The sequence below is a fragment of the Peromyscus californicus genome, unplaced genomic scaffold, assembly GCF_007827085.1.
Source record: "Peromyscus californicus insignis strain IS unplaced genomic scaffold, ASM782708v3 Scaffold_24__1_contigs__length_46423439, whole genome shotgun sequence".
In the NCBI taxonomy this organism is placed as follows: Eukaryota; Metazoa; Chordata; class Mammalia; order Rodentia; family Cricetidae; genus Peromyscus; species Peromyscus californicus.
The window spans coordinates 7,930,671-7,952,588 of record NW_026294535.1 but is presented as its reverse complement, the minus strand read 5'-3'; the positions used below and the strand labels follow the sequence as shown (position 1 = coordinate 7,952,588).

The 21,918-nt window shown below is 44.6% G+C and overlaps 1 protein-coding gene across 4 annotated transcripts in view; it reads left to right on the top strand.

Moving 5' to 3' along the window:
• The first annotated feature begins 2,048 nt into the window (after positions 1-2,048).
• The window catches only part of Ano4 (anoctamin 4), a 397,594-nt gene continuing 377,724 nt past the window's right edge, over positions 2,049-21,918 (top strand). For 2 of the 4 annotated variants that reach the window (XM_052753066.1, XM_052753064.1), the window contains exons 1-2: positions 2,052-2,508; positions 18,354-18,437. In XM_052753066.1, coding sequence (XP_052609026.1) covers positions 2,388-2,508; positions 18,354-18,437 — 205 coding nt within the window. In that variant the 5' untranslated portion in view covers positions 2,052-2,387. Of the gene's footprint in view, positions 2,509-18,353; positions 18,438-21,918 lie in introns of all 4 variants that reach the window. The other 2 variants (XM_052753067.1, XM_052753065.1) reach the window with 2 other exon arrangements.

Here is a 21,918-nt window from a genome sequence, read left to right as displayed (position 1 = left end):
GCAGATGAATAAAACATAAAGTTTGATGGATAGGCTTATCTTTAAGACGTGTTATTGGCAACTTACAAATCCTGAACTCATCTTCAAATGTCACTGCCTCGGTGAGGTCCTGTGTGAATCCTGCAGAGAGAGCCACTTGCTACCCCAGGGGGATTCTGCCACTGTTTCATGGTGGCATCACAACTCTTCATCTGCCTTGTTCCCCAAGGGTGGGAGGCAGCCGCAGAGCTCCCCTCCTGCTGCACACAGGCACCCAGGTAGGCTGCTTCAAGGTCTCAGTCATGGCACAGGACCTGAGAACAAGGGACAGGTTCAATACCAACCTCACAAAGAATGAAGTAGGTTTTTGCCATCAATTCCTCAAAAAGAGGCACAGAGTTCACGACCTCAATTCTGCCAAAGGGTCTGAGTATTTGAAGGACTTGCCCGGGCCGAAGTAGCCCTAAGAGAAGTGTTGGTTAATTAGACACCGTCTATTAGTTCTTGCTAATTAGAAGGAGCTGCCAAGAAGAATTAACGTGCAATTTGTAACTCATTATGATTGTCTTTCCTCACGACTCTACCCAAGCTGGAACAGAGGCAGCAGGAGAAAGGACTAGAGGTTACAGCCCACACTGCGTGGCCTTGGGAACACCGAGGGGAGGCAGAGGCAGCTTCAGGTTTCTGGAGGGTCACCAGGACAGAGGACACTTAGTCAGGGATGCTGAAGAGTGCTGGGTGGGGAATGGGTGGGGTGAGCTGCAATAGAGGCTTCTGAGGCCAAAGTGGAGGCTTGGAGGGCACTTCCAGTCAGGAGCCCCCGCATCGACCCGTTGAAGACTAGATGGATGACCACGCGCTCAAGTTCAGCCTTAAGTAGAGCTGAGCAGAGCCACGGTGAAGAGACCCGGATGGAGAAGCAGCCTTGGACAGGGAACAGAGGCAGAGCCTGGAGATGACACTCTCCAGAGTCCAGCCAATCCCCGTGACAGTCCTGTGCGTTGGGTATGGGAGTATTAACTCTGCAGATAGTGTAATGGCGCTCTGAGAGGGTGTCTGGAGAAGGCTCACCCAGCTGGAAGGTAGCTGACTGATGCTGAATAAAGCTTAATTACCTGCGGCTAGCCTGGCCCTTCTTTGGTCCTGGCCTCCTTTCTCCCAAAAGGAGGAAGCATGAGCACTGATGTTTCCTAGAGCCTGGCTCACTGGTTACCTGCTGTACCCTGCTGCTCTAGGCCACTAGCCCAAAGGCAAGTGGAATTTGGAAAGCTGGGTTAGGCAAAGTCAGGCTGAAAGCTGGGGTGCACGCTGCCAAGCATCTCGAAAAGCCTCCTAGAAAGCCTCCACGTCTTGCCCTGTCAAATTTCTCCTCCTTGTGTGTTGCCCCAAGAGGTGGCATAGTCCCAAGCACGGAAGACTAGCCTTGACAGTGTCTTTTCTATCCAAATTCATTAGGCGCCGGTTCGTTTAAAGCTGGGATTGCCGTCACCATCACCCTGGCGCCACAATGTCAAGGATGTGATCATTGTGTCCGCAAGACGGTACAGTTGGGAACTCCAAAGCCTCCAGTGCACCCGACCCCAGGGCCATCGCGTCACCTTTCCTTTCCTCGTGATCCGCTGCCCACAGCTGCTCAGTTCTCTTTCATCCACTCTCCATTTCCTAGACAGGTGATTTCCAAACCAGTGTTCTCAAAACAGGACGGGTGGGTTTGCCAAGAGGCAAACCATTCAGTCATTCAGCAAACCGTGTTCCAGCTCCACCAGGAGGCAGGGCCAAAGTATTGAGAGTGAGACAGAAGGCTGCTCACAACTTCCAAAGTCCCACTAAAGGTGACAGAATAATGTGCCGCTATGGGTCTGAACCTATGTGGTCCGAATCACCGACTTGGCGCTCCACGCCTACACTAAAAGTCCTCCAGTCAAGGTTGCCCACCCTCCCCTGGGCTTTGGCCTCAGAGGCCAGGCCAACCCTTTCTAAGCCCGTCCCCTGGGCTGGGCATGGTGCCTGAGAGTCACAGACCGTCGGACCCACCCCCTGCGTCCTGGGCGCGCGCTCTTCTCGGGTGGATCTCGCCTGGGAAGAGCCAGAGGCTTAGTCAGGGAGGTTGCGGATCCTCCCGGGACTCCCGGGGCTTAGCCCTCATCACCTGGACCATCCCGGTCCGCTCGGGGTCAGGGTAGGGAGGCAGCGTTTGGCTCGCACCCAGCCGGGTCCCTCGGGCCGCCGCCCTCCTCTCTGCACCGCCCCGGTTGCATCCCCGCGGAGCCCCCGGAGCTCGCCCGCTGCCCACGCCCTCGCCGCCGCCGAACCCGGGCCGAGGCTCCGGTACGCCGCACCTCTCCGGAGCGTGGCGGGCTGACTGGGCATGCTCCGGAGCCCGGCCCCGCGCCGTGGGAGCCGAGCGCATGCACTCGCCGGGCCGGGGCCTCGCCGTCCAGGGGCGCGGCGCTCAGGCGGCCGCTCTCGCCGATGCGCTGGCCAGCCTGCGCCGGACCCGAGCCAGGATGGCCTCCCTCACCGCCTACGGTACGGCTGGCGGGCGGGCCGGCGGGGCGTGGGAGCCGAACCGGCACCCCGGGAAACTTCGGGGTTCAGTTATGTTCTGTGGGGTTTGCCAGGGAGGGAGCCGAACCCCTAGGCTCAGGGACCCACATCCGCATCACCAGGAGGATGCTTGGCAGCCAGGAGGAGGGTACCTGCCAGTAGAATCCGGGGACCCCCAAAAGGTCCACATTTGGGAGCCTCGGGACTCCAGAAAAATTCCACTCTCTCTGGAGTTCTCACAAGGGACACGGGGTGTGAGGTCCTGCTTAGGGTTTGAGCCTTGGACTTGGGGGACGCGCATTTGCTCAGAGGCTGTCTTGTCCCTGCCTGACCTTGGGCAAGTTATTTAAACTTTTCTGCTCCAGCATGTCTCCATGTGTAAAAGTGAGGCGAGAACATCCCTGACAGATGCCGTGGAGTTAAAATAATATGCACTGATTTTTTTTTTTTTTTTGATGCAAAAGGGAAATCAGATCGAGGCAATAAAAGTTCTGAGGCAATCGAAGGTGTGATTCCCTCACCCGGTTTCTCGGTTAAAGAATATGTATGTATCTGAGCACTTAAAAGCCTACAGACATGTAAGGGCATCGCACAGTTCTGAAGGCAGTCACAGTGAAGCTTTGAGATCCTGCGAGCAACCTTAGCAGGGCAGCTTCTTATCAACATTCCTGCTTGTGTGGGGGAAAAAAGCAATTCTCTCGGCGTGGGTTAAAGGAAGCAAGCTAGCAGTCTGCTCGCCCTTCCCCTGCACGCAGTCAGCTGTGATAACATCTCGATTCCGAGTTTCAAGGGGAAGGTTGTGAACAGTCTTGAGCAGTGTTCTGCAGGGACACCTGGAAGGCTGGGGTTGCTGGGGGGCAGTGGGTGCTCTTGGGTGTGGAGGTCTTGGTCCTCGGGCCTGTGATGTCCCCTTATCATCTCCCCAAGGTTAAAGGGGTGAGGTCTCTTTTTGTCTTTCTGATGATTTGGGTATTTCACGGCATTTGCAATTGATTCTTGGGAACCACTAACACACTGTGAATAGATTGTAAAGGACATACAGAATGGCCTATGCTTTTCTTTTCATTCTTTTTTTTCTGGAATGTGACTCTTCATATTCCTCACACATCTGACATACAGTTTCCTCTTTCCTGGGTTCCTATGTGGGGGATAATTCAATATCCTGATGGTATTCTAGGCATATTCAATTGCCAAAACCTCACTAAATTTACATCTTTTTCTGTCAAAGAGTCTAACTTCTGATTTTTTTTTTTTTACAACATTGTAGATGCTGCCCTCAGGATACCATCAGTAATAGGTTTACATAATAACCAATTTTATAAGTTTCTAGAGATTCACTGGGACCCAGGGGGAAAATAAAGTCATAATAAGTGAAATTACTTTGAAAAGCAAATATATTCAGTAATCAAAGGAAATGGGGGCTGATTAACTTGGGGGGTACTTAAGAATCACACAGGTTCTTCGTTAGACACTTAAAAGGAAGTAAACTGATTTAAATACAGGTATCATCTAGAAGTTGTGCTATTTTAAGTATTTTCCTCCTTCCCCTATTCCTAACATGTGAATACAGCCGGCTACCAAGTCCATGTTAATTCTTTGGTTCATAGTGAAGTGACTTTAGTTGCTACCCAGGTGGGTTAGTCCATCGGAGTTTTCAACTTACTGAACCACCTAAAGAAAAACAAATTGGAACACATGCAATATGTTCTCCGTTCATGGAATGCTATGAAGACAATTATCTGATGTCTTTGGGTGGGGCTTGGGAATCTTCTACACACATCATTTCCCGACAATTGAACTGCTTGTGAAAATGTTCCATTTCAGTTCTACTAGATATGGGTTTAGGTAGCATGAAGGAGGGTGGTCTGAAGTAATTTTTGCCTAGAGCTTGTAGAGGATCCAATTTTTGTATTCATTTGGCTGGACTAATAAATGCTTTAATTCTGTCCTTAGCACTGGGATTGCAGAGAGATTGAATAGTTACACTGTAGATCTCATGTTTTAGGTTAGAGAGATCTGGCTTATGCATTTCAGCTGCAGCAGACTCCAGTAACTCCCTTAGCTGCCTTCCAACGTGCATTTTCCATACAGGATTAGAACTTGCTCTTTCTATATTTTAAAATGGCGTTTTCTTTTATGCCACTACCTAAACTCAAATATTCTAGGAATGTAAGGTGAGAGGGGGTAATACATAATTGTAGCATGCTCTTTGATGAGCATCTGTTCCATGAACAGGGTGATTTGGAAGACTCTTGATTTTTAAAGTCTCAACCCTTTATACTCACTATCGAAATTTCTCTCCTCCTTGTCCTTTAAATAGTTAGGCTCTTAACCACTTTTAGCTCATTACATAACTATATGTACAAGGCTAAAGATGGGTGACAAGTCTGTTTTGGGGAGAAATGACTGGCCATGCAATAGAAAGCATGGAGCCATGTCCCTGTCTGATCCAGGAAGAGCCTTGTCTTTGGACCTACAGGGATGGCCTTGAGTGGCAATCTGGGATCTCAGGATGTGTAATAAGGAACTCAAAGAGGTATCATAGAGGCTATTTTATACAGGGGAGGCATCTCTGGGGAGATGTTTGAACAGAGAGCTGAATGGTTAGAAGAGAGTGAGCAAGACATTCTACTGTATGGGGGTGGGGAGATGGTTGGTAAAATGATCCTAAGTGTAAAAAGGCCCTGTGGCAGGAATGAGCTGGTCACATTCAAGGCTAGTTAGGAAGGCAATGTGGCTAGAGCAGAGAGAGCAAACAGAAGACAGGAAGATAATACAAGTCATAGCTGGCACTATTGTGACCATGCGCCCCTCGACTTCCCTCAGTCACTTGTTTTCTAACTCTTCAGTGTAAGTCAGTGTTCACTTTGCCCTTGGCCTTTTATACCCCCACTCTCAATCACATCGATAGTCTTGGTTATATACTTATCAAGGGCTAGACATCGGCTCCAGGTACAGATTCTGTCTCTTAGTGAGAAGCCTAACTAGGGAGAATAGAGTCTTCTGACGTTAAGTAGAATGTAGGGTGTGCCTGGATGCAAAGATTAATCATAGTACAAATATAAATAATAGTATTAATAATTAATAATAATTATGTGAGTTATCTCTGCAAATTGTCACAAAAGACCTTTCAAGAAACTAGTCCCATGTTGACTCCATTCATTTGAAGAAATTGTGGCACAGACAGGCTAAGGAACTCGCTTAGCCTCTGATGATAAGGGAGCCCAAATGCCGATGTAGGGAGTTTGGCTCTGAAGCCTGGAAGTGTGTGGGTGTAGTTAGGACAAGCGAGAGAGATGAAGCAGTGCGTGTGTTTGTCGGAGTGTGGGGAATCCTAGCCGCAAGGCTGGCTTGAGCCGAGGCTAGAAGACAATGGATATCCAGGCTCGTGCTTCTTACTGAAGTGGGTACAGGTGAACTGTGGTGGGAGGGACTGACATTGCAACGTGTGAATCCAGAAAACCTGGAAGAAGGCGCCCAGGTGGTAATTTCTCCCTCCTGACTTCATTTTTATTCAAGTGTCTCCACATAGAAATCAACTTAGAACTTCTTTCACGCAGGAGCTGGGTTTACCAGCTGTCTGCTAGACTTTTCGACTCGCGTGTCCCTTTACCATTGCCAACTCAGTGTGTCCACAAGACAAAATGCCTGCTGTGGGATGCCCTGTGTGCTGTGAATATATGTTGCTAAAGCCACGACCCATGTGGCAAGGTATAGATTTATAAAAAAATGGGTTAATTTAAGATATAAGAACTAGATAGCAAGAAGCCTGAGCCATTAGGCCAAACAATTTAAATAACATAAGTGTCTGTGTGTTAATTTGAACCTGAGTGGCTGCTGGCCCGGGATGGGACTGGAGATAGCTCCAGCTACAAATTCCCATCTTCCAGGAATGTCTCCAGTTGCTGAGCTCAAACCAAGTGTCCTGCTCTCCCTCGAAGCCAGGGTTCCCAGGGTGAAGGAAACAGTGCCGTTTCTCATCTCTCCCAAATGGCAAAGTCAACCAGAGCAGATAGATTCATAAATGAAGAGCGATAGTGGGTTGGGGTTCCAGTGGCGAGGGACAGGCCAACCACGGTTCCCCAGAAGAGGAGGAAACAGTAGTTAGAGATTGATGGGGAGAAAGAAGGCATTCTGAGAGCAACAACAGCATAAGCAGAGATGAAAGAGAGAGCCTTTGGGAGTGGAGGCAGCCAGGCAACACAGTTCAGGGCTGCTGGGGGCATGACAAAAGAGACAGGGGTGTGGCCAGAGAGGTGCAGAGGTGAGTGTGCTCAGCCATCACAGAGGCCAGAATCCTGGTTGTCATCTTCCAGCACTTCTTGGTAGTGGCCTTGGGTAGAGTAATCTACCTCCTACACTGTTGCTTCTTTTCAAATCTATAAAGTAGGGTCATGATGAGCTTTGGATGCAGTGGTACTTGCAAGTGTGTGTGAAGGGTCCATAGTAAAAGCAACTGGAGCTTGAGATCCATCTTAGTTACTTTTCTCATTGTTGTGATAAAATAAACACATGGTACAAATGACGTAAGAAAAGAAGGGTTTATTTTGGCTCCTAGTTTGAAGGTATCATCCATCATGGTGGGGAAGTCATCATGACTGGAGGTTACCGCAGCTGGCCACATTGCGTCCTCCTTCAGGAAGCAGGGAGAGATGAACACTAGTACTCAGCTAGTGTTTTAGACGTGTCTAGGACCTCATCTCATAGCATGGTCAACTTACATTTTGGGGGCATCTTCCTGTCTCCACTAACCTAATCTAAAAAAGCTTCCAAGGTCATTCTAGATCCTGTCAAATTGGCAGTCAAGATTAATCATCAAAGTCCACAGAGCCCCACATCCATGGATGCCCAAGTCCCTTGTACAACATGGAACATTTGCATATAATCTGCATGTGTTCCTCTGTATTCTTTAAGTCATTTCTGTATCTCTGATAATACCTAATACAATGTGGGTGCTACAGAAGTGGTTGTGTTGTTTAGACAGTGATAACAAGTGTTTTGGAATATTAATTTAAGATGTGTTACATTCATTTATGCTGTGGAATATTTGTTTAATGATGTAAAGACGTGTTACATTTGTTTGATTAAATAAAATTAACCTGGGGTCAAGAGGCTGAGTCAGCAACTAGCTGACATGAAGTGGTAGGGAGGAACCATCTGTAGCTTGGGTTCTTAAGTGGGGGCTGAGCAGAAGGCCGCCCAGCTAGAAGAGAAGGTTAGCTACTTGCTATTCAGCCTTTCTGAGAGAGCAGAATTTCATCTCAGCCTTTGAATCCTGAGTTCTATAGAGGGATAGAGATCTAGATAAAGTTCCCTTTAGCAGTGATAGAGCTGGTGCCTGAGGGAATAGAATCTTGCGTGGCCACAGCCAATGTGGCCGAACTCGGTATCTGTGGAGTTGCACCTGCCGATTAGGAAAACAATTGCTTAAGGGACAGCTACTGAATTTAATGAAAACAACAAAAACAAAACAGCAAACAAGTACACACACAATGTGTAAAAAAAATTTTTTTCTATGCTCAGTTGACTGCTTGGATGTCGAATCTGCAGATGTGGAAGGCTGGCTGTTCTCTATACTAGCTGTTTCCATCAATTGCTTCATCCAGCTGAGACACTCACCCACCAAGCCCTGTTGATTCTTCTACTTAAGCTGTTTCACCTTGGTTTATTCCCCTCCCTTACCCTGGCCAGGACCATTGCTCAGGCTAACCACAGTAGCAGCATCTCAGCTGCTGGTCCCACCTGCATACCTCATTCTGTTACTTCTCTGCTTGAAACTTTGTTCTGGCTTCACTCTGCCAAGGACTGGGATCCAGCTACCCACCCTTCTTGCTCTTGGCTACACCGTACACTTTAACCCATAATTCTTATTTATGTCTAGCCATGTGGCTTGGTACTTTTTCCTCAGTTCTGCCTTGTCATCTTGCTTCCTCTGTGTCCGGCTGGTGACTCCTGACTCAGCCCTCCTCTTCCCAGAATTCTCCTCGTCTGCTTGTCCCACCTATACTTCCTGCCTGGCTACTGGCCAATCAGCATTTTATTTATCAACCAATCCGAGCAACACATATTCACAGCATACAGAACTACATCCCACAACACCTCCCCTTTTCTGTCTAATAAAAAAGGAAGGTTTTAACTTTAACATAGTAAAATTACATATAATAGAACAGTTATCAATCAAGAATTACAGTTACAATATTGAGTCTATTTGTATTTGGCAAAATTAAAGAAAATATTCTGTCTATCCTATATTTGTGAGTCTAAAGTTTCATATCTAATTTATCTTTTATCATAACCAAGGAAAATTATAACTATCTAGTCTTCAACCACATCAAAGACTCCAGAAGGATATAATATTACTTAAGTAAATAGGAAATGTATTGTAAGCAACTTTCAAAATTCTGGAAATGACAGAGACATCTGCCTGCCTGGACAGTCATCCAAAGTTCCTCTGCAACATTGGGGCATCCATCTTCAGCCTAGAGTTTCTCAGTCATTTCTCTGTGTCCTGTAGAATGTCAGGCAGTTTCTTATGTGAAGCAGGAACCTAAAAGACCATCTCACCTTGCAAAGTTCAGTGGTCATCTTCCTATGGGTCCTGTATATCCAGTTTATTAAACATCTTGTCAAACAGTCCAGGCAAGAGCAGTTTCTTGCCCAAATGGCCATTTTGTGCCAAGAAGAAGATAAACTCCATATAGAGTGTCTTTGACACCCATCTTCCTCTTTGAAGTAATTGGTGCTGCCATGAGCAGACATGTCTCACTGTCCAGAAAAGTCTAAGTTTTTAAAACATTTTAAGTGCCATATTCTGTAGGTCTTTGAAGTGTTTGAAGATCACCTACCTAATTGAAATACATCTATGTATATCTAGAAAACTTAACTAACATAACTATAAGCATGGTTATCATAGATGACTAATTATTAATCTGTATTTCTTAATTACACATCACAATTTTAAATGAGTTGCTTAAACATAATACCTTAAACAAGAGTAGAAATATACGTACAGTATAACAAAATTAACTTTAAATTCGTATCAATAAACTAATATTTTTAAGCAAGTTGTTGCTCTTTAAAAGTAGATTCAGCTGGGCGGTGGTGGCGCACGCCTTTAATCCCAGCACTCGGGAGGCAGAGGCCGGCGGATCTCTGTGAGTTCGAGGCCAGCCTGGGCTACCAAGTGAGTTCCAGGAAAGGCGCAAAGCTACACAGAGAAACCCTGTCTCGAAAAACAAAACAAAAAAAAGTAGATTCAATAATCTACCCTTTCATCCTATCATATCTATAGCCTACATTTCTATATCCCTCTTCCAGGATGTCTCAGGAAAGCTAAAGGAAGACTTACCCAGTAGCTTCCTGTTTTGTACTGCAACGAGTGTGCTGTAAGATCCCAGAGTGAAAGCCCCATTTCTTCCATCTCTGTGCTCTTGGTGCCTAGTCCCATGCCTGGCATGTGACCGGCCCTTGGCTGCCTGCCTGACAGGAGGGCTGAGGGGACTCTGGAGTAGGCTGTAGCAGAGAGCAGGCGAGTGGTCCATCTACCATGCCCAAAACTATTGTTTTCCTTCTAGAGATGCGATCTCTGTGTTCTCGAGGCTGGCCCTGAAATCCTGGGCTCAAGTAACCTTCTACCTCAGCTACCTGAGCAGCTAGGGTGACGGGTGCATCTGGCTGTCCCCAACTTTATACACACTTCTAAAATTTTCTTTTTATTCCCTGGCAGTCTTATAAATGTATATCATGAATTTTAGTCCTTTTGGCCCTGTTGCTTTATCTCATCCCCACTTCTCCTGCTGAAATTTTCACCCTGCTTCTCAACAAGTCCCCTCATTCTTTCATGTTTCATGAGTGTGTGCGTGTGTGTGCACATGTGTGTGTGGTGTGTGTGTGCATGAGTCCCTGTGCACACACCTGTGAATGTGCACCTGTGTGTGCATGTATGTGTGTGTGTGTGTGTGTGTGTGCATGTATGTGTGTGTGTGTGTGTGTGTGTGTGTGTGTGTGTGTGTGTGTGTGGTGTGTCCCAGAGCTTAATTAGGGTTGTCTGCATGCACAATGGTTGGAATTTTCTGGAGCATGGGCAACTTATCAGCAACTACACCACTGAAGACAATATTGCACACGTCTTTGAGATTCTGTTTTCCTATTGAAATTTGAAAACAAAATAGCCTTTAGCTCCCCCCCAAAAAACAAAACAAAACAAAACAAAAAAACACCCCAGGAACATGCTGAAGAGAAGAAAAAGCATTCTTGCTACTGTGAAATGAGACGCATGCCACCCGGCTAGGACTCCAAGGAGCTAGTTGAGGACTTCTGTTTCCCCGTCACCTCCTGGCATGCTGGTTTATTATGCAACACGGACAGTCATGGTCAGCACTGATTTGGATCCTTTGACTAAGGACTCTCTGCAAAGCATATAGGGACTGTTCTTTGACTTTCAGCCCTTCACATGATGTAAGTTCCTTCCTGGGGTAAAAGTAAGTTGAAATTTTGATTCTATGAAGAGTCATTTCACTTCTTTCCTGTAAAACATTATATATGCATCTTTTATAAAAGTGTCTGAGTATATTCCAGGCTAGATATAACAAAACACCATAGGTGGAGGGGTTTCAACAGCAGACATTTATTTCTACACAGTTCTTCACGGTGGAAAGTGCCTCCTCATTGCGGTTGACTTGGACCCTCCTAGGTGTGTGCTCAGGGGAGAACAATATATTTGCTTTCTTTATGTACACTAATCTCACCATGAGGTCCTACCTTCTAAAGCCAGTTACCTCCTAAAGAGCCTACACCAAATACCATCACATCAGGGGTCACAGCTTCAACCTATGCTAATAAAAGTCTTGCGAACACAAACATCCAACTCGTAACAAACAGTGATGTGGACTTTTCTGAGAATGTAAATGTAAACCAATACTTCATCTGTGGCTCCCAAGGACGGTTTTAGAAAAAAATAATCAGTCTACCCTTTGTGAAGGCTTACTGTGTGCTCAGCACTGTTGTTTCTGGAAGTTTAAATAACACTTGCCTGTTTAATGAATCGTAATATAATAATAAGGCTCAGGTCTTTATTCTCTGAGGAAAATGAACATGAAATGTGTGATTTTTCAGCACAGAATTAAGTAGGTTTAAGGAGGCAAGGAGAGAGTTCTCTAATTAAGGTTCATGAAAGGACTTCTGTTTTGGTGCCCGCTGCTAGAGTGGAGTCAAGAGAAGCTGAGATAATGAGTATCAGGCACAGTGTTTAAAATGTATGAACAGTGATTAAAGTGTTTGAAAGCTTTCTGGAGGCATTTGGCAAACATTCGTTGTGTCTTGTGTACATGAGACAGAGCCAGGCACCGTGGACATGGCTGCCTGAGAGAATGTGGTTCTTCCTCAGATCGGGAAGAGGATGGTGAGGACGTGCTACTCAAGTCCTCGTGCAGCCTGGCCTGGCTTCTGGAAGTGGGTATAGAACATAAGGAGCTGATGTACAGCCACTGTAATGCCAGGAGATGCCCGGAGCAGAGTGGGGCAGAGCACATGGCATGCTGTTTGTCTTTATCGCAGCATTAGAGAGACCTGGTTTTACAGAAGAAGCTACGGAGGCAGACTTACTCTACACTTGGATGGATTTGTCAGTATCTTAGCAAGAACTCCCCACACATCTGTTTGCATCTGGAGCTGCTCTGTGCCAGCTGTTCATAGGAGGCACCAGTGCATTTTAGAACAGGTGACTATCAGTCACAATACAAAGAAGAAAGTCTCTGGGAGACTAGGTGGAAAAAAAGAGGATATTAGAAATATTTCTACACAGCCAATGGGACATTGCAGGACAGCATCCTTCTGTGTTTTTTTTGTTGTTGTTTTTTTTTTTTTTTTTTTTTTTTGGCACTTTGGGATAAATCCCTCTGAGTTCATCCCAGAGGTGATGCTCATGTAACTTGCGCTTTGCCTGGTGGTGGGAGGGCCCCACCACAGCGCCTGTTCTTATGCACCTGCGGGCAATTGTCCTTCCTCTTACACGGATGTACTTGCAAGGTGAATTCTCTTTAGGGACCTTGTGTGGTGTGTTTATCTTGTGATAATTTTCACTGGACCGTGAACCAGGGAGTGGGCATCTTATTGTAAGGGTGTTAACCTTTCAACTAATAAGGCTTCTTTTTTTTTTTAAAAGGTCTTTCCTCCTCAGAGCAGATCTTTCTGAGATACAACTGCTTGAGGAGCATTGCGGCTGTCATCTCTCTCTACGGCCTCAGGCTATCTGTGCTCTGCAGTTTTATATTTCCTTGGGTTTTGCCCTTCCTGACACATTGTACTTCTCCTAGCTCCCAGCACAGGCCAGATCACACAGACCCTTAAAAATATCTCTGGTTGGTTTCCAAACTTTTGAAAATATCACCTACAAGCATTAAAGTTATGCCATAGAGAAATGCCTTTTGTTTTAATGAGGTAGCAAGTCCCATGGGTATCTCGTTGAAATGGAGATCTTGATTTGCAGTTCGGGGGTGGGCACCTGTGCAAGAGCACATGTGTGCATGCACGCGCACACACACACACACACGTAATAGTTACCACCCTTCCTCTGTTCCATTGCCCAAAAAGAATACATATGATATCACAGATTAAAGTTAGAAAGAAATACCCTTTGATGAGATCGTTTTTTTTTGTAATTGTTGGCATTTACTCTATGATCTAATGTATCATCAAGTTTTGTAGTAGCACAATATAGGCTTACTAGTTAAAGATGTAAAGGGCCTGGCAAGATGTCTCAGTGGGCAAAGGAGCCTGCCACCAAGCCTGCTGGCTTGAGCTCTGTCTCAGGAATGGGTTCCCACAAGCTATCTTTAGACCTTCACACAGGTGCTGTGGCATGCATGCACACCATACACATACACACAAAAAAGGGTAATAAAAGAAATTAAGAATGTATGTTCTCTGGAGTGAGGCTTACACTGAGATTATTCATGTTATGTAACTTTTTGTGTGTGTTTGTGAAAGCCAGAGGTCAATGTTGGGTGTCTTTTTGCGACTGCTGTCAACCCTTGTTTTTTGAGACAGGGTCTCTCACAGAACCTGAAGCTCATTGACTTGGCTAAGCTGGTGGCCGGTGAGTTTCAGGGAGCCACTTGTCTCCACAAGTCTGCCCCCCAAAGGCTGGGGTTACAAGCACATGCCTCCAGGCCTGACTTTTTTTTAGGACTCAGTAATTCAGACTGAATGTTAAGATCATGTTTGCCTGGCAGTCGCTTTTCCCACTGAGCCAACTCCCTAGACCTCTATTAGCTTAAAAAAATGTTTTATTAGCATATGTTAATCACACATAATAATAAGTTTCATACATATACATAGTACATTTTGATCATCCCTCCCCCTCCCCCATTACCCTCTGTTGTCCTCTTCCCAGTCCTAATGATCATCTTCCTTCCTTTTTCTTGTGTGTGTGTTCGCACTAAATTTTTTACTTGTCCAGTCAATCAACTACTAAATCTACGTTAAACTCTCTCCATCTGATGTTGAATGTGCCAGTCTTTCTTTGTAGTGTCAAAAATCAGTATATTAATTTCAATTTTGTCGTACATTTTGCAGTTACTTTGAGTGCACAGCTTTGAGCTTTTCATATCTTCCTGGAGAACTGACCCCTGAAATGTCTGTGACTATTGCTGCTTCTTTTGTAGCCTTTTCATCTAAAGGTAACACATGCCTTGGGTTTCTTTGGGACAATATTTGCTCGATATGTTATCATTTCTGTTAGCATTTCAGATCATTTTGGATCTGTTACTTCAGTGTTTCCTAAGTCATGTTTTAGATGTGTCTTTCACAATAATAATTTGTTTTTGTAAATCTCACAATTTTTTAAATAGCAGCATCAAGGCGTTTGTTTACATGTACTGCTGTCACTAATAGGCTTGGGCATTGTTCTAGCATCTAATTTTTTACTGTCTTTTCTTCTTTGCAATTTTCTTATTTATTTCCTTTTGCTAATTTGAACTTTTCATTAAATCCTGTCTCTCATTCTCTACCTGACTTCTACTCATGAAGGGCTCTGGAAATTTGTGGTTTTCTGTTTATTTTTTAATTTTTTTATTTTTTATTGCTCTTGTGCCTTTATTTACAATTTCTTAACATTAGACATTCTCATATTTTTAAAGTAACTCTAAATTGACTGTGCAAACTCTTCCTTAAGTAATACTTTGGCTTTTGAGCATCTGGCTTCTTGAATATTTTCATTACTTAGTGATTTAAGTTTTTTAAGCTTCCCAGATCAAACTAATTATCATTCTCTATTAATAATTACTGTCCAGTGTTCCTACATACTTAACAGATTTCAGTGGCAGGACTAGGCAAGTCTAGGTCTTTCTTTCTTTCCATAGAGCAGATGAAACGTGAGGTGCATCAGGTCCGGTTGTTGGTGTTGTTAGATCATATTGTTTATCAGTAGGGTGAGAGTAATTTGAGACACAAGTGTGCTAATTTGCTCACACTTTCAGCTGAGTGGTCCCCTAAAGACAGATTCTGTTACTCAGAGCCCCCTTGCTTAGAACAACAGATAAATGACTTTCAAAGGCACAGTGTGAACCAGGGAGGCCTTCACGGTGTGATCAGGGATGACGTCACAGGACACAGCTTGCTTGCATAATCTGTCCTTCTCTCTGTCTCTGTTATCAATTATTTTTCTTTTTTTTCTGTATAAAAATAGCCAACAGTTTATTTTTTCCTTTTTTTTCTCTTAAAACTTTTCACAAAGAACTTGAACTAGAATATTGACTGTTTGGGGTATGGACCATCTCCACTGTTAATTTTTCTAATCTCTCAGGCTGACTTTAATTATTTTTCTAGTGTGGGTTGTGACCCCTTTGGGGAGTTGAATGACTCTTTCACAGGGGTCGCCTAAGACTATCAGAAAACACAGGTATTTATATTATGATTCATAACAGTAGCAAAATTACAATTATGAAGTAGCAACAAAATAATGTTATGGTTGGGGGTCACCACAATATGAGGAACAGTATTAAAGGATCATAGTGTTAGGAAGGTTGAGAACCACTGGGCTAGCTCTTTTGCCTTTTCTTTCATTTATATATATATATATATAATATATATTATATATAATATAATATATAATATATATTATATAATATAATATATAATATATATAATATATATAATATAATATATATATTATATATTATATATAATATATAATATATATATTTTGCAGAATTGACATTCCAGATTTATCCTACCACAATATCATACCCTCTGGATTTCTTTTTAAAACTTATGAACTCTGAGTTTTGCACAAGTGGAAAAGACAAGTTTATAATTAAATAGTTGTAAGTTGAATGCCACAGGACCACTGCCCAGGTCAAGTAATAAATCATATTTAGCAAGACCTAGCCATGCCCTACACCCTCTCATGATTTAAACTCTCTTTTCCCAACTACTACACTCACTTGTGTGGTAATTACTTTTATTATTTTTACATGCAGGTTTATTATCCACATATGAATCCAGGAGCAATGTAATTTAGTTCTGTTTTTCCTCAAGTGTTTTTGATTGTGTGAGTGTGTGTGTGTGTGTGTGTGTGTGTGTGTGTGTGTGTGTGTGTGTGTTTTGTGGGTGCATGTACATGCATATGGACGCCAGAGGACACTTCATGGGCTGTTCATTTTTTGGGAACTTACCCTGCAGGCTAGGCTGGCTAGCCAGTGAGTCCCAGGACCTGTCTGTCTCCACCTCTCTGTCTCTCACTGGCATTACACAGAACACCACCATGCTAGGGTTTGTTTGTTTTTTATCGTGAGTTCTGGGGATCAAACTCAGCTCCTCATGCTTGGAAGGCGCTTCACTGATGGCAGTACCAGCCCAGCCCCTGTCCCCCAAGTCTTCAGTAACAGAACCACATGTATTGTTTATTGCTTTTTAAATTCAATGTTATGTGAATGAGATAAATTCATGCTACTCTATGAGGATTTCTGCCAATCATTTCCTTTTCTATATGATATTCTTTTTTATAGATATGCTTATTCTTATAAAAATATAGAAAAAGAACACTAGTCAACACCAAGCTAATGATTTATGTTGCTAGATGTGTTTATAGAAAGAGTCTGTTGTTAACTGATTTAATGTTCACACAATAAGTCAAGTGCCTTTATTATCCCCACCTCCAATACAAAGGGCCAGAGACCTATAGAGAAATAACACGCCCAAGCATCGGAATGAGCTGTCAAATATATAAATTGACTCCAGGATCTACAGGCTTCATTGATTTCATTCAGTTTCAGGTTTTTCCACTGGTTACATGATCTTTTCACTTTCCTGAAGTTGGTTCCTCAAGGACTAACTCAATAGTAAGACTCTCCTGAAAAGTCTGGTTTAAGTGCCCCACCTAAGTTGTTGATTGGTGTTTTCTGTTTGAGGCCCATAGGTGTGTGCACTTTTCTCTACACGACTTCCATGTGTCACAAATTGCCACGCTTCTTGGTACGTTTGCTGTCCCACGTTTACCGTTGTGAGCGAATGGTTTTGCCATTCCAGATTATTCCGAGCTCCTCCTAGGCACTGATTTCCAGTTCAGGCGTCCGGCTTTCCTCTTGACTCCTCGTCTTCAATCTGCTTTTCTCCTTTCTCGTTCACAGCTACCCTTCACCAATCGATGTCTTCTGTGTGTTGTATGCATTTTTCATGCCTTTGACTTTGCCCCCTAAAGATTTCCTGTCCAGAATCTTCTAAGGACAGGCAGCTAGTGAAGGCTTTGGATAGAATCTGGAATGACACCTTGAGAGCGGGTAGACTCGTGGGCTATGCTTTAGGTCTGGATTTGGTTGATGCAACAGATTCCACACATACTGACTTGTGGACCACGTGCACGTTTCCTGTGGCTGATCCAGTTCTTAGGAGCTGCGCCTTATCTCCCTGTCCCTCAGGTCAGCCTTAGAGCAGCCAAGTTCAGGTGGAGCCGGTAATACTGAAAGGAATTAAACAACTTGAACAAGCTAAAGAACTTACACGGAGCAAAGCCGGGCTTCAAACCCTGGTCCTCCTGTTCCTGGCCTGTGATCACGACCTCTTTAGAGTTATAACTGGGAAGAATTGAAATTGGAATTCATGTGCATATGTACTGTAACACGAATTGCTAAACGGTCTTATTAACAGAAAACAGATATTGGGGTGAAAGCTGAAAGATCAGAGAAGCAGAGCAAGTCAGCCACAAGTTCTGACCTCTATGAAATCCTCAGTCTAAAGAGAGCAAGTTCCTGTTTCCTTATACCTTACATACCTTTCTGTGTCCTACCACATTACGTCCTGGGATTAAAGGTGCGTGTCACCACTGCCTGGCTCTGTTTCTCTCATGTAGCCCAGTGTGGCCTTGAACTCACAGAGATCCAGGTGGATCTCTGCCTCCCAGTGATAGGATTAAAGGTGTGTGCCACCACTGCCTGACCTCTATGTCTAATTTAGTGGCTGGCTCTGTCCTCTGATCCCCAGGTAAGCTTTATTGGGGTACACAATATGTCACCGCAGTATACCCCCTTTAACTTTACTTCTCCCTTTTGTCTTGCTTTGAATCGACTAACATTGTGAAGTAGTTTGGATCTGCCCTTGACAATTTGGGTCTATTTGTCAATCCCTTGACACGCTCAGGGATTGCTGGTGTGTAAAGAGAGAGCACACAACCTTGTTTGCTTAGCGTCCGTGGACCAGCGGACGGACGAGTGTGAGAGCACACGTGTCACAGACACAGAGCCGGCTTTACTGTTTTTCTCATTCGTCAGCTTACATTGTGGTCATGGCAACCGTGAAGCTGTCTTAACCTTCTTGTCTCGTTTTCTTAACAGACAAGGATGTGAGCAGTGCGAGTTATAACCTGTCGTCTGCAACAACGGGCAGTTACTACAGCTGTGTCAGCCAGATCACCATCGGTGAGTGATCGCAGCAACTGTTCCAGAACAGGGCCGACCTGGGTGGGGAGGGCGGCTTGGGAAGGGACGCGTAGAAAATGCACCTGGGGTAAGAATTGATTCTCAGGGCCGCGTGGGCTCGCTCCCTGCGGCGCCCTCTTGTGGATGCTTGCCGCCATTGAGAGGAGTCGGAAAACCTCGTCTACAGTGAACCAGCCGTGCTTTCCTTTAATAACTTTCCAACATTCGCTTTATCACTCTCGTTGGTGCGTCATCTGAACAGTTACACGCTTATTATCACCATCGAGTTCCGTTTCAATACCCGTGGAGCATTATCAAATACTCTTTTAGAGAGAAATCTTCTAACTAATGTTAGGAAATATTACCTGGATGGTTTTTTTTGTTTTGTTTTGTTGTTTTTTTGGTCCACTGATTCTTGGAGTAAAGGTGTATTCCTTCTGGTCTGAAGAGCATGGGGAGCAGGTGTTCGTGTGGCGCTAAAATCCAGAGTCAGACTCTCCTTGTTAGGATCTGAGCCGAAGAGAACCAGACGGACATAATGTTCTCCACCTCCTCGTATGCCCTCTGGGTACCTAGTCAAGTTTACACTCTTGGCCGGCCTGGAAGGCATTCTGTGGTCCGAGGAGTGTGTACTGGCCACTCTGTCCCTGCCTTCTAAGGAATGACGTCTCCACATCCTACAGTATGTGATATTGGAAATTTGAAGTCCACAGATTGGGGCGTAGTGTTCTCTTCCCTCCCTGCCTCAAAACCCGCGGAACCCACAGTGCGTGGGCAGAGCACAGTGTGTGCACCTGAACTCTCCTACCTAAGCTTAAGTGTATTTATTGTGCCCTAAAGGGGAAGACTAGCAGTCTTTATTTTTCTGTTTGTTGAGTCCGTTCTCTCTACTTCTTTAAAAGTGTTCTTGAGTCCAGAATCTTAGGAAGTGCCTTACCAAAAAAAAAAATTAGTGGTAACCACAGCTCATGTTTATTTCTTATCTGTTGCCATTTTACTTACTAGGAACTCTGTGAGAAGGTACCAGTATTTTTTCATTGTACAGATTAAGACACTTGATTTTTTTTTTTTTTGCCATTCATCTAGTTATTAATATGCTCAGGATTTCAGTACAAGTCTGTTAGACTCGAAAACCCGTGCCTTGAGACTCTAGGCTGTGGCTCCTTTAACTGCCACTGTGGGGAGCTCTATAAAATAATGATGAGCCTGTAAAGTGGATTTAAATTCTTTTGATTATCAAGTTGCACAAGTATATTTGAACATAAAACTAAACGTAGACACCCTCTGTTCTAAGTAGCCATAAAAATCACATTGAATTTAAAAATCCTATAAAGCAAAACAGCCTCCCAATTCCCTGATTAGTTTAATAAGGCATGTCCTGTGACTTTCCTGGGGTGCAATTTCTGCTTGCAAGGCAACAAGCTAGTGGTTATGGTAAGAAGACCTTTGACCCCACAGTGTACTTCTGGGTATTTTATGAAGGGTCTACACTCTCATCACCTCTGTCTAATCTACTCAAAAGTCTGTTACTGCTCACTGGCATGAGGCCTCTGAATCTTTATTTGGTGAGTACACCCTAACATATCCACCCCCCCCCCCACCTCTCATGAAGTCTGTGGATTGCTATCACTTCATTCAAACACCAAAGCATACTCAAGCATTGAAATTAAATGATAGAACTTGGCCCAGAATATTGATTTTTTTTTTTACTGATTAACTTTAAAATGAAGAATAATGACATTAAAAAAACCCTCTGGAGTCCACTCTTCAGAGCGAGATTGAAAATAGCAGATACTTGAAATGTTTTTAGAAATATTTGCCAGTCAGCGGGAGGCCATAGAGGGAGGGCCTGTCATGAGAGAATGAGAAGGTGACTGACCAGCATAGATGAGAGATAATTCTGAGAGTGAACTTTCTGTGTTTTCTGTGGGAGCATCTGGTGTCCTAGGAGAGTTAGTGGCTGTGACTAGTCTTGATTTGAGACAGCAATAAACCAAGTGTGTAGGGTTAAGAAGCATATTCGGGAGGAGAAGGATAGGATAGTGTTCGAGAATACTCACTGACTGAGTCTGAGGGTAGACAAGTGTGCTTTTGATTTTGTGATCTTGAGTCAGAGTGACAATGAGTCTAGCCATTGTCAGAGATATGGAAGTTAGGAAAAGGATGCAACAAATACAGTCTAGATGCACTGGGTACAGCCATGACAGTTTGGATGTGGGGTGTGCATGCAACTCCTTAAAATCCCCTGTAGGACATTGGAATTGTGGGTAAAATGGTCAGGGGATGAATCTAGAGGCACTGTCTGTGGAGAGGTCGGCCGAGTCTTTGGGATTGCCTGAGATCACGAGAGTAAGGGGTGCTACCTTCAGTGTGCAGTCGAGGACCCGCCCCTGAGGGAAACCCAGATAGGGGAGAAAGAAGGGCAGAGGGGAGAGGATGAAGCAAGCACATTTCTAACTTCTGAAGGGGAGGTGGGGACAGCAGCTGCTTAGTCTTCTCCAAAGGTGATGATGTAACCAAAAGATTCCTGTTTTAGGTCCCTGATTGGCCAAGACCATAAGGAACTTATTATTTCATTGACAGGAGGCCAGAGGCAGGCTTGTTCTTCTAAACTGTTGTGAGAGGCCTACTCCTCTCTGCCTTCTCGATGGCTTATCCTCATGGTGGCAGCCACAGTGTCGGGAAGGAACACAGTGGCTCCTCAGGCCTCCACTGCAGGGGCCTCAGCAGACCCGGCTTGTATCATCAGGTTTACGGGGTCCCATGATCATCCCTGAGCCAATCAACTCACCTTATTCCCATCAAGGCCGCTTGAAGCTCCGGACAGGTGTGTGGGGATGAAATCATCTGGTATGAGTCGCAGGACTCCTTGGGGATGGGACAGATTCCCCAACAAAGTCAAGACTGTTGAAGAAAGAAAGAGCATAAGGCAGGATCCACGTCCTACAATCTGTCCAAAGTCCAGGCACTTTGGTAACATTCATGTCAAACACAGAAAATGACTAATAACTCTAGACACACAATGGTAGAATCACTGGCTTAGGGAATAGTCGTCTTACGCAGTAGCCTCATGGGTGAAGATTCTGTTTGAGATCCAGGACTTGTGTGGATTAATCCCTGCATGAGCTGCTGAAGCAGAGGTGTCAGAAAGACCGTAGGCACAGAAAAAAACCACTCTTCCAAACCCTCCCAATATGCCTTGGCTCTTGGCTGACTCCTTATTTTATGGCAGTTCTTACCCATGTGTTGAACGTGCAAGAAGCCTAGAGGTAAGTACCACCAGTGTCCTCCCAAGATGGCTGACAGCGCTGGGTGTGCTTTCTCGGGTTTCAAGCCTTCACAGTTTTGAGTCTGGCAAGTGACAGTGTTGATGCTGGGCTTTGGTTTTGTCTTGTTATTCTTATTTTTCGATGTTGAACTTGCAGGGAACTGGCACACCTGTTGCCACCTTTCCCGTGGGCAGGAATGGTGTTGCAGGGGG